General features: G+C 36.8%; 1 protein-coding gene and 1 non-coding gene across 2 annotated transcripts; one reads left to right on the top strand and one right to left on the bottom strand.

The window, feature by feature from the left end:
- Nucleotides 1-38: 38 nt before the first annotated feature.
- LOC108599883 lies at nt 39-1,199 on the top strand. The gene has a single exon (XM_017987064.1). The coding sequence runs from the start codon at nt 264-266 to the stop codon at nt 1,161-1,163; it is 900 nt and encodes a 299-aa protein (XP_017842553.1). The 5' UTR covers nt 39-263; the 3' UTR covers nt 1,164-1,199.
- Nucleotides 1,200-12,716: 11,517 nt separating this feature from the next.
- Nucleotides 12,717-12,799, bottom strand: Trnal-cag. The gene has a single exon. It is a non-coding gene; the product is annotated as a tRNA-Leu (tRNA).
- Between the last annotated feature and the right edge of the window lie 838 nt (nt 12,800-13,637).

The following is a 13,637-nucleotide window of genomic DNA, read 5'->3' as shown; positions in this document are numbered from 1 at the left end:
GTTAGTTGTTATTTGTTCGCTCAACAAAAATTTTATGTTTTTGCTGTCCCAGCTGTTTGTCCTACCAGTATATTGAAAATTTAAACAAAAAAAAAGTAGTATAAAATACAAAAGATAAAAATTACTAGCAATGAAACCCGCTGAAAACTTTGTGTGCGAAATACTGAATGACGTCAACTATAACTTCTGTGTAGGCAACAAGCGGGAGTGCAATTCCAGTGTTAATAAACGCACGTTTCGTTTGCTGCCTGTAGAGCCCAAAGATGTCGCGTCCAAAGGCAGTGAACCAACAAACAGTTATCGACGATATTTTAAGGCAGATCATAAAAGGCTCAGCGCTAATGGCGCGTTGCGAATCGATGACCTGGCTGCTAGCCCAAGGCCAGCTACCCATATGGAGCCGTCGACTAGCGCACAACATGGCGGGCATAATGCGTCAGGAAGTCACTAACAAGTGGTACAACTTTGATGTGGAAATAAGCGAACATCTATGGTCACTCTGGGGCGGCGTGCATCCCAAAGCGAATTGGTTTGATAGTCAGGTGCGCGGACAACAGAAGCTCGGCTGCTGTGTTGTAGCCTGTTGTGCGGCCAGCGTCTTCGCCAGATTGAGCGATTGGAGCGAAAAGCTGCTCGACGCAATTGTAACCAATGGCGATAAGTACTACAGAGATAGCATAGCGCATACGCAGCATTGGGATATAGATTTGGGACAGGACGATTTACCGATGGAATGCGATTTCGAGGATATGCGCTTTCTAGTGCAGCTACAACTTATGACCAAGGGTCGTATCTACAATTCACCTGCTCAGAAGGAAATGAATCTAAGCGAGGCTTTGGCTTACTTCTTTACGCGTTATCAATGGGGCATACTAGTGTGTGATGATCGTCATTTAGCCTTCGGTTATACCAGCAGTTTGGATGGCGGTTATTTTCTCTACGACTGCAGCGAATGGGATAAACCCATTTTTCCGGATAATATGGGTGCCTCCTATGTGCTGCGTGCCAAGGAATTGTTATTGCTCATCTATTGCATTATTATTACGCTAAATGTTCGTGAGAAAAATGTAGAATTTCGTCTCTACAGCGTGGACTTAATGCGTATGACAGTTAACAGCAATGATAGTCAACAGTCGTTGCAAGCAGTGGAAAGAAAAGAATAAAGTCAAAGAAAAATGAGCGAACAAGTAACAAATAAATTGAGTGGTTTTTTTCTTTATGAATCAAAAGGTGTCCTTTAGATCAAAGGCACTTCCCAACATAAAGCGCCTAGCAAATGAGCTCTTAAGCTTGCATTCATCAAGCTAAGCGATAAACATCGCCTGCTATTCTATTTCTAGAATAGAGCTAGCCTTCCACCTCTAATAACTCCGACGTCTTCAAGTAGCACATAGCACACAATTCGCGGTCCCTTTGACCGGCAAAAGCGGCAAACCAGTTTCATTTCAAAATCAAAACAAAGTTTTTTTGTTTTCTTTTTGCGATTTCTTGCTTGTGATAAAAGTAAAACAAAAACCAGTCCCAGTCGCTGGCTACGTAAATATGCAAAAGTACTACTATACGGAAACTCTGAAAAACAAAACGAAGAAATTAAAACCGAATTGCAGTGGCTAAAAAATAAACCGAAAATAAGCTACAAAATACAAATAAAACTGCATTCCAAAAACTCAGTCAAATGTAAAAAAAGGCAGCAAACACTTCTAAAGCAAAAAAGGCGAATTAAAACAGCGCAGCGAGCGAGACATGCAAAAAATAATAAGCCAAAAAAGAAATCCGGTTTCGTTTTCAACCAGAACGCGAGAATTGAGAGTTGGGAACGTTTTGGGACGACGCGCTGCTCGTTTTAATACTCTGCGCGCTTGCCCATACAACGGGCAATACACATAGATGCAGAAATTAACTCACTGAGAGTAGCTAGCAAGAGAGACGGGGGTGCTGCGGGGTCAAACGCTGAGGTGGGTTGATTTGAAGTGCTGTTATGTGGCAAGAGCAAGCAAGTTGGCCAAAAACTGCAAAAAGAACTGCAAACCAAAAACTCTCTGATAAATTGCAGGCGACGAACTTGAATTTAGATTTCGAGAGCAACCGCAAAATGTTGACAGCGACGGCGGCGTTGGCGTTGCAGTCGCAGTCGACTGCAGCTGAGCGCACGCTTTGAAAGAGAGCAACAGCAGCAGCAGCTTGGGGGCGTTTGCAGCTGTATTAGTGAGAGCAATAGCAAGAGCGAGTTAACTCGTTGGAGTGGCGGCTGCTGCGTTAGTAAAGTTTCTTTTTTGCACGCCAAACCAAAACACACACACACACACAAACATGATTGCAGTTTTTATTGCTGTGCTTGCGTGTGAGTGTGTGTGTGTGTGTGTGTGTGTAAAGGGTTCAGTGATTCTGTCTGTGTCTGTAAATTTTAAGCACTCGTCGTCGTAGTTGCAGTAGCATTTTATTGATTTTTTTTTATATTTTTTGCTTGGCTAAAAAATGCAATTTTATTAAGCAAAACTGCAACGAAAGTTATAAAGTTTTTTTTTTTTTTGTTACTAATCTCATAAAGCATGCATAAGTTTGGAAATTACCATAAATTAACTTTACATTGACAGCAAAAACTTTAGTTTATAATAAGACTACGACAACTTCTGGCTAAAGTTTTGGCTGCTTGTCTGGGCAAAGTTTTATTAAAGTTGCGGCCCATCAATTCGCACCTTAAGCGCCTGTCAATTGAAGACGAAGCAAACGATAAAAAAGGGTGTGCGATAACAGCTAAAAGTAAAAGAAAACTGCGCGCAGCGCTGAGCTGAGCTTGCTGGCCCACTAATCCCACTTCGTTCCATTTGGGCATTTAACTGACCAACTAAACCGGACGAGTGCAGCCAGCCAGCGCGACCCGCAGCCAAAAGCCAATAAATAGCCCACAGCGGGTAAAATGCAAAATAAATAACAAACAAATAAAACAACAAAAAAAAAAAACTCAAAGATGCACAGCAAACGAAGTTCGAGGTCATTGCATTCCACACACACACACACACACACACATACATACATACTACACTTGCACGTGCACTCTACTACAAACAAATAAAAAAACAATAAATAAAACGCGCTGTGCTCACGCGTAGAATGCGGAGAGGCAAGCTGAAAAAAAGTTCCAAGTCAAAATTGCAAATAAAATAAATGAGCATGGCTAAAAAAGTGAAATTCACAAAAAACAACGAGCTAACTACAACAACAACAACAACAACAAGACCAACAACTGCAGTTGGCTAAAGCTTTTGTTGCCTGTTTGGGGGAGTTGGCGGCGCAGTGGCTGCCATTTGGCACAAAAAGTAATATTAAAAGTATGCGCATAGCGAATGACATACAAAAAAGAGGCGCAGCAGCAGCAGCAGCCACAAACAAAAGAAGATTGATGATCTCGTTCAAGGATATTACTTGCAAAGAGATAGAGCGAGAGCGAGTTTCATGAGTAAGCGAAAGCTCAGCAACATTTTTTTTGGCCTTAAAGTTTTAGTTTGGCATGCAATGAGTAAAAAGCAGCAGCAGTATTATCATCATTGCATGCATCTATGTTGCCCCCTGTCTGCCCCAGCACTTGCAACATTTTTTTTAATGACTAAGCGTCGCCTTCACAGCTACTGCTTAACGACTTCCCGCACACCCTCCCCCCCGCTAGTTGCAAGTTGATTGTTTTTAACGAGCCCCAGACGCTCGCCTAGGCCGCAACGCTCATTTACTCTCCTCACTGCATTGCACGCTATCTCTGCTGAGAGTTTAAAACTTGCTCTGCGTAGGCGTTACACACTCTCTCGCTCTCTCTCTCTGTTCGGTTAGCCACTGGTCACTGCCAACTGACTGACTCACTTAATGACAGACCGGCGAAGCGTGCCCCAGCCGTGGAGCAGCCGGGGCTAGGGCGTGGATTAATGACGCATGCTTGCGAATTTTGCATTCAGTTTGTGTTTTGTGGAGTTTTGTGGTTTTCGCCTTTTGCCTGGCAATTCGCAATTCGCATTCAAGCCAACTGCAGACAAAGCCTACAGCAGAGCGCTCTGTGCTATTTGCGATTTGCTTTTTATGGATTTTTTGCTCGCTCGTATTGTTTTCATTTTGATGAATGCGACGACGCGTCAAGTTGGCATTAAAAAGCGCAAGTGATTTACATGTGAGGATGCAATGGATTAGAGGGGAGTACCGGGTAGGAAGTTAGTTATGCCTTAAGGCAAACAGACGTGTCTCTGTTACTTTGTTGCTGGGCTATGTACAGTGGGCATACGTCAGCTGGAAGTGGTTAGAGCTGAAGATAACCAACAATGCACCTTCAAGTGGTATCATAATTCTTGAACCCCACTATAGTTAAGAAAACCCCAGAGGGTTCCCCCTGCTTCCCCTTCTTTTTCTCAAAGTAAAATAGTCCACTGAAGCGTATACCAAATTTAAATGGGGTTCATAGCTTTTAAATCCCACTTTTTAGCGTAGAAAACCCTAAAGAAAACCATAGACAATCGAGGTAGCAATGAATTTATCTTTCAATGCTCCTAAATTCCACTCTATTTCTCACATAATAGTTCTTTTAAACTAGCCACTGTAGCTTTAAATATTCTATGCACATACTGCATGCTAGAGGGCGCCACTTTATGATTGCAACAGACTGCGAATGTTGCATTAAAAACTTAAATAGCTTTTTATCATTTATGTTTGTTTTATAATAGTTTGGACTTAAGTTAATGTTGGTAAACACAATTTGCCGGCACGTGCCCATCTCTAGTTCCCTAGCATATGCTCTATGCTCTAATATGTGAATATGGGTCGGGCATCGTTTTGTTGTCCTCATTGCCAACGTCGTCGTCGTTGGCATCGTTGTCGACAAAGTCAACGAGAGTTGGCGTCGTCATCGTCATTTACATCTTGTTGCGTTTGTCTTTTTCTGCCTCTGAAACTGAAGTGTGTGTGTGTGTGTTGATGTGTTGGTGTGTGTGAGCTTGTATTTGTCTTATTTCTTGGCAATTCTGTTTTGTTGCGCACATTCCCAGTTAACAATTTGCCACATGCTGCAGCTTGTTCCGCTTTCCGCCGCAATGTCAAAGCGCAGCCAATGCCGCATCTTCATGCCACGGTCAAGGGCACGTGACGTAGCTCGCGCAGTTGTTTGTTTATGAGTTTAGATAAAGTGTGCGCGTAGCGAAGCTTTAAATATAGATACAGATACATATTTGTTTGTTGGTATTTGAAACTTGCCACTGCTGCTAAATGTCTTTATATTTTTGTAGCAGCGCGTTCACTTCATTTATCCAGTGCTGCGTATGTCGAACATCAATTGGTAAATATTGTGGCTCAATTGGCAGCGCGCTGCCGTTAACAACTTTGTGCAGTTCTCGATTTACAGATAGATAGCCATAGCGTATATTGTTTACAGTGCTTGTCAAATCTTGGCTTAAATCAAAAATGTCATGCATGCGATTCTCAAGTTTGGCAACACTCATTGAAGTCAGCGAAATTTCGCCTGGAGTTTGTCTTGCCAAATTCTTCGAAACTCTTCTCTTTTCGTAAATGTCCATGTCGAATTAATTTTTTTTGGAATTTTTAAGCAGTTCTTAAATAAAATTTGTTACAATATCTGGTGCTATACTAAAATGTTATGTGAAGAAAAAATTTAGCATGCTTAGTTTAGACTAAATGCTCATGCAGCAATATTTTGGAATTCATCATTTGTACGCGTAAATTTGCTCTAAGCCTGTTTTGATTGCAAACGGAAATGCTAGAACTGTTTTTTATTGATTATCTGGCCAGCAGACAAGACAAGCTTTCAGCTTTTGGTGACATCGACATTGGGTAATTAAAATTAATTTTCACAGAACGAACGTAGTACGGAGCTTGGGGAGCTCTCAACTCGGTCAGCAATCTAGTTTTCCCAGTTCGAAATGATAAATGGCGTCTAGTTAGCGTAGCGCCAAAAGAGAAACAAGTTCAGCTAGCCACAGCTCAGCTTGGAGCAGCATGTGTTGTATTTCAATTAGAGCAAAGTCGTCCTCGTCTGCAATTAGCAACAAAGTATCTGCCAATGTATGTTTTCGCTATTATCATTTAAATTTATGTTATGGTACTACATACAATATATTTGTTGCTGCCCACCAGTCGCTTGCTCGCTTAACTGGGCTTAGAGCTGGCAGGCATGCCTTACGATTATGGCCAAAGCATTGGGTAATTTGTTAGGCAGCCAGCCGGGCAGGCAGGCAGGCAGGCAGGCAGACTTTCAATGAAAATTAACTAGGGACAAATTGTTGATCGTGCGCGCTTGGCCAGATCCTGCGCTGTCTTGGCCATGGCCAGGCGCAATTGCAGTTTGTGTGCTTTGTGTTTTGTAGGCTTGTCTCCATAGTGTTTTATAGTTATCATTGGCGTACACTCGCTTGTTTGGTCTTGGCCAAATTATAGGTCTGCAGCCTTATTTGTGGTAGCAACGGTTAAAGCCGCTTAGCTGCAACATTCTTAGCCAAGCTGCGCCAATTAGCCAATTGTGGTTAGGCTAAACCAAAATTGCTGCTGTCTTCTATCTTATACATATTAAAATTTGCGGCATTGCATTTTTTGTGATCAGCTGCTCTGCTCGTTTGTTCGCTTGCTCTTTTAATAAATGAAAATGTTTTTAATTAATATGCTTCAATATGTCGAGTGCGGCACTTTACTTGGGCACTGCCTCCCCCTTTATACACCACAAAATTCTCTGCTCGATTATGCAGCAAGCGGTGGCAGCCACAGCGTTGCCCACCACATCGTGGATGAGTTGGGAAATTTACATGCATCGCATGTGACGGGCGGCGCCTTCGTTTTTATTGTTTCATATTTTCAGTTGCGGAGTTTTTAAGCCCGTAAGCTAAATTTCATTGTATATCAAATATGCACACACGTTGCATATAAATTTACAATAAGACTCCTGCACCGAAGCATGCAACAAAATAAATACTCACCCCAGTCCAAGTGCAATTCTTTTTGTCAAGCATTTATAGCCCCACAGGCTTGTTTGTGCCCCATTGTTGTTGCCTCTTGTTGATATTTTGTGTGTTTTTCCTTAATTATTCAGTGCGTACTGAGCAAAGTAGGCAGAGCCCCAGCATTTAATTTATGCTGCCCATTTGTAATCTACGGTTTAACATAAGCCAAAGCCAGCAAAAAATATTATAAAAATATAAACAAACAAAATTGTATTGATTTGATACAAATATTTTCAAAATTATTGTTACAAGCAAAAAATTAGTGTAAAAATTAACCAAACAGTTTGTAATTCAATAGAAATAAATATTTATTTAGAAATTATTTTCCAATCAAAAGTTTTTATAGAGAAAAAAATGTTAATAAACGAAGTCTTATTAATATATATATAAGAATATTTTCAAAGTTATTGTTGCAAGCAAAAAATTAAAGTAAATATAATCAAAAGCAATTTATAAATAATATTCAATTAGAAATTATTTTCCAAAAAATATTAATAAACAAAGTTTTATTAATTTGAAGTAAATATTCTACTTAGAAATATATTTTCAAAGTTATTGTTTGTATTGCAAAAAATTAAAGTAAACAAAATTAAAAACAATTTATAAATAAATATTCATTTAGAAATTATTTTCCAAGCTAAAGTTTTTATAGAGAATAAAATATTAATAAACAAAGTTTTATTAATTTGAAATAAATATACTACTTAGAAAAATATTTTCAAAATTATTGTTGCAAGCAAAAAATTTAAGTAAGAAGTAACAAAAGCAATTTATAAATAAATATTCATTTAGAAATTATTTTCGCAGGCATCAATCTAACATTTGTTGCTATAATTTTAAGATTTATTGCCACTACTTTTGCATAAAAAATTTTTATATTAAATGCAACAATTAACTTTTGAGCTATACTAAAAATAATTTGCATTTAAATATCTAAAAATATTTGAAGAAAATACCGGAGAATAAGTTAAAGCTTTACAATATTTAATGCCTCGAAATTTATTCTAATCTATTCTTTCAAATATGAAATTTATATATTTTAGCTTCATATATTTATTTAAAAACAATCGAGATAATTGGTTGATCTTATTATTATTTATATTAAATTCATTTATCAGTCTTTGAGCTATGCTTATTAAAACTAGTTTTGCATTTAAATATTTACAAATATTTAAAGAACTCTTAGAAAAGATTTATTGATGTCCACTATATTTAACGCCTCGTAGTTTATTCTTATATATACTTTCAAAATCTTTTTAAAATTAAAAATTTTTAGCTATCTATTGCTCTTTGATGACTTATCTAAGTTAAGTAATGAATTTTCACGCGCCCAAATGAAAGAGTTTGAATTAATTAAGCTCAACATGATGTGAGCGCATTGAATCAATATACATTTCGCTAATTACTACTGACATGTGTGCTCGGGTTTGAGTGAATCCTGTGCTGCCAGGACAACAACTGTCAACCGATGGGGGCGTCAACTGATGAATGCTTTTGCATTTCAATCGAATGAACAGCAGCGACATATGTCAGCAGTTATCAGCAGTCGTCAACTGATAAACCATTAGGGATTACAGACAGTTGTTGTTGCTTGTTGCACGTTGCACGTTGCACCTTTAAAAATTGTTAACTTTAAGCATATGCTTTATGTTTATAGCCCAGTCTGTTAGTTAGCCATTGACCAATGCACTTTTTTGCATAAAACAAACCGCAAATTTTTATTTACAAAATGGCCATTCAGTTTGTGAGTTTCTGCACAAAAGCCAAGAGCAGCAGCAGCAACAGTAGTGAATGAAAAAAAAATGAATTGCATCATGCAATTTTATTTAAAAATGCAAAAGGCTTTGTGCCTCAGTTGCTGCTGCTGCTGCTGTTGTTGCCATTGTACGGATATTGCGCCTGACTCCTGACTCTGAATGCATTAAAATTGGCAATCGTCTGTGCGGTTGAATTGCTGACAACATTGAACATGGCCAGTTCCACACCTGATGCATCCACCACCCAACCCACCCACTCACACACCACCCAATACAAATGCAACGTGTGCAGCTGACAAGCAGCAGCGCCCAGCTATCAACTTCATTAGGTGTTTGCTGCTGCTGCTGTCCGCCCCACAAGCAGGACAGCAGCAATATCCCATTGCCCTTCCCCATTCCCCTTTCAGCTGTGTGCTGTCATTATACTCGTCGGCTGGGTTTGGGGTAGCTGTAAAAATTTTTGTAGTGCATTACACTGCACAACATATTTGGATACTTTATATACTTATAAGATTTCTTAACCCATTGCAACTCTTCAAACAGCGAACTTTAAAAAATTATAATGTCATATTAATTTAATATATGATAAAAAATAATCATTTAAAAATATAGTTCGTTGCTTGGTTTTTATCAATAAAAATATAGTTTATTATATATAAAACAGATTAACCCATTTCGACTTATTGCATAACGAACTTTAAAAACTTATGCAGCCAATTTAATATAATAAAGATTTTTATTTAATAATATAATTCGTATTATTGGCTTTTAGCATATACAGTTTATTGTAGTTATGCGTAACTCTATCTAGTTATAAAACAGCTTAACCCATTTCAAGTTTACGAACTGCGACTTAATTTATTATATAAATAATAGCTCAATAATATATTTTGTCTTGTTGGCTTTTAGTATAAAATAATAGTTTATGAGCTGCTTGTTTAATTTTTGTTGGAAAATATAATTAGAAAGTATAAATTAGTTATGTGATAAGCTATAAGAATAAATCGAGTTCAAATTGAGCGCAAGAATTGTGGGCAATGTTTGAAAATAGTTTAATATAAACTAATAGATCTACATAAGATTGAATTTTATATTTAAAACAATGAGTTAAATTCACTGTTTGACTTTTAGAATCGTCTGAACTGGCGTAACTTAGAATCATATCTGAATTGAGTTTCTTCGTTTTCAAGCCGCCTTAACTTATAACTCAACGCTCTCAACTCTTTCGCGCAGTGTACTTCAAGCCAACCCCTTTTTTTCTGCCTGCATTGCCAGTTTGAGCATCGCCTTGCAGTTTTACACTCTTTTTATTTTTTTTTTTTTTTTGGGCAAACAGGCGGTGCATCCTTGTATGTATCCTGGCCCGACTGCCAGGCAGTTTCCTGATGCCGCCTCTTGACTGCTCCCTGATGCTTTTTATGTGCCCAGGCGCTTGCATTTGCATTTTTTATATTTACAGTTTTTTATGTACACATATCGCTCTCTCGCTTGCGCACTCGGCTGCACTAAAAATCAATAGCAACAAAAAGAAATTTGAAATGCATTTTATGTTGGCATTGTTGATGTATGCTCTTGTTTTATTCCGTTTTTGCATTATAGTATATACTTGATATATATATGGCATATATGCATATAGCTTATCGCTAGCCTGGCAGTTCTTCTGCTGCTCTCTCTCTCTCTCACTCTCTTTGGGGCTGACTCTACCTGTAGCATCGACTAGAGACTGCTGCACTTCCATTTGAAGTAATTTAATTCAATCAGACGTTGTTTTCCATGCGTCCTAACAATTTATGGCATGTGCATTTTACTTTTAGCCACTTGTATGTTTAATAAAAGGCGTAGCGGTCAATTTGATTTTGGTCATGCAGCGCTGCTTGACCTCAAGTATGCGTGTCTGAGAATTGTTAGTGATGGAAAACGAAGTTGTATGTTATAGAATATAATATTAATGCCGTCTTTTGTTGCTCACACATGCAATTTAGCTTTTTTAAATCTATTTTTAAACAATTTGACAGTTTTAATTAAAAAAGTGTATCAAAAAGTTGGCTGCACTTAACTTTTCTTGCACATAATGCTATCGTATGTAGCTAACACAAGCAATTTTGCTTTTTTTAAACTTTTTTTATAAACTTTGACAGTTTTTGGTTGGCTTTTATAAAAAGTGTATCAAAAAGTTGGCTGCACTTAACTTTTCTCTCATACAATGCTATCGTAAGTAGATATATCACACATCCAATTTAGCCCTTTTCTGGCTGTTTTTATACAATTTGACAGTTATATAAAAATAAGTGTATCAAAAAGTTGGCTGTACTTAACTTCTCTTGTATGTAATGCTATCTTACGTAGCTAACACATGCAATTCAGCTTTTTTTCTAGCTATATTTATACAGTTTGACATTTTTATAAAAAAAAGTGTATCAAAAAGTTGGCACAGTAAGTTCTACAACTAAACTTATAGTCTATTCATATATATGATCTGAATAGTTCAGTTCAATTGAATTTATTGCTGCTACTTACTGCTGTCTAAAAGACCATTGTGCACTTACTTACAGAGTCTAAATGTTTTTGGTATTTTTACTTGTACAGAGTTTAGTTCAGTTGCATTTATTACTATTACAGCTGTTGAATAGACCATTGTTTATTTGTTAACAGAGTCTGCACTTTTTGCTTTGCAATTTTTGTTTGTAAAGCGTATAAAAAGTTCAGTTGCGCTGCATTTATTGCTACTATTGCTGTCTTTTAGTCTAACGCTTTGTTTATAGCGTCTAAAAGATTTTGGCATTGCTGCTGCTTGAAAGTTGAAATTTAACTTTAGTTAGTGCTGTCTATAAATTAATTTGCATCGCCTGCCGAGCTGCTGACAATTGAGGCGCTATTAATCCAATTACTAGAGCCTATTATCCATTAGCTATATGTGTGGAGCATAAATGTGAATTGTAAATTGACTGCTCAATGGAAGTAAATTTGATTGGCTGCAGTTTTTTCACTTCAAAGTGCAGCTGGAGGCGCACAGGTGTAACGGGCAGGTGGGCAGCAGCTACTGTCAAAGGCACCTGCTGCTGTCTAACGAACATTTAATTGAATATTATATTCAATTATTTTGGTAAAAAATAAAAAGAGGCGGCGAGTTTAAGATATGCAAACAACACGCAGCCCAAAAAATGTTCGTTAATATTATTTATGTACTTGGCTGGAAAAATAAAGCAGGCAAACAGTTGCCCATACACAAATCCCCATGCTATATAACAATCCATTCAATTTTAATTTGTATTTTTTTGTTTGTGTTGCTTTGCACTGACCGGGGGATTCAGCTCATTCATTTACTAGCGCTTTTTGTATATAAGGCACTTAAAGCCTATAGCCCATGTCCATTACACACACGCACACACACACACATGCGCATATATATAGTATAATCCCCAATACCTGCACTCAAACCATAATGTCTGCTCTCACTCTTCCCCAGCTACGCCGCGATGCGTTTTTATTGCACTCTACGCGTATTGCTGTCTCTTTCGCACAGACAAAAAACACGCAAATAAACATCGAGTCGCGTATTAATGAAAAATTTCATACATCGAATTCGCATCATTAAAAATAAACCCCACTGAGGAAAATTTAAAAAACCCCAAAAATTCGCATATGTAAAGTTTTTAAGGGTTGCGATTTTTTTTATGCGCCATGCCAAAATAAAAACATTTCAAAATGTGTTGTATGTAAAATCAATTTGGTTGCTGTAATTTTCTTTTCGTTGTTTTCAGTAAATGTTACCAATGCAAATACATGCATGTATATAAAGAGAAGTGTATATATATATAGCTGTGTTTACATATGTGTTTCTACGTTTTTTAAGCTGAGCGTCAGTTATACAGTTAGTGGGGGCTTTGGCATTGGCCTGCAGCCTGCATTACGAGTGTCAAAATTAGCTGTAATTATGATAAAAATGCTGCATAGCTAAAAAAAATGCAAAAAAAATTCTTGTCAGAAGTGGGATTCGAACCCACGCCTACAGAGTAGACTGCGACCTGAACGCAGCGCCTTAGACCACTCGGCCATCCTGACTGTGTAACGGTCAAAATTCAGCGTGGGCAAAATAAGAGATCGCTGTGGCTCTTAAATTAGAATAGATAAAAATATATTAAATGAAGACCAAACTTTCTATGTTAAAGAATTAATTCTGAGTTAAATTTGAAATCAATTAAAAAATATAAATAAAAGCATAATGAACGCTTTAGAATAAATAAACTGCAGAAATGCTTAAAATTAAAATAAATAATGTCAAAGTGTATGAAACAAAAGTTTGCAGTTCTTAGCTTAATATAAAGCAATAAAAATCGTTTGTACAGTCTTGATGTCAATTTAGACTCATTAATTTTATTAGAAGCTAAAATAAACAATTATTAAAATAAATTACAAGCTGAACGCGTCAGTTGCTCTGACTACAATTAGTATAAATAAATATGCATATATTAATATAATATAATTGCTGTAAATATAAAGCAACTAGAAATCTTTTTTATAGACTCGCTGACATTATTTATTAATTTGAATATGAAGTTATCAGTTGCTCTGGCTACATTATTCTAGCATTGACATTTTTTTGAGCAACAATTAGAATAAATAAAATTAGTTGCTTAAAGATACAACCATTAAAAATTTTTCCTTATTACTTAATTTGAATTCTAAGTGATAAAAATTAAATAAAATTTAGCCTGAAGTTCGCAGTTGCTCTGGCTGCATTTTTGTATTATAGAATTATTCTTTTTAATAAATATAATTTTAATAGTCTATAGTTGCTCTTGCAACTTTATTGTGCAGAATTAATTCTATAGCATTAGCAAATAAATGAGTAAAAAATGTTTAAAGAAAATAGAAAATGAAAAAAAATAAGATTTAGCTT

Source organism: Drosophila busckii, chromosome 3L, assembly GCF_011750605.1.
Source record: "Drosophila busckii strain San Diego stock center, stock number 13000-0081.31 chromosome 3L, ASM1175060v1, whole genome shotgun sequence".
In the NCBI taxonomy this organism is placed as follows: Eukaryota; Metazoa; Arthropoda; class Insecta; order Diptera; family Drosophilidae; genus Drosophila; species Drosophila busckii.
This window is presented reverse-complemented; position numbering and strand designations above follow the sequence as displayed.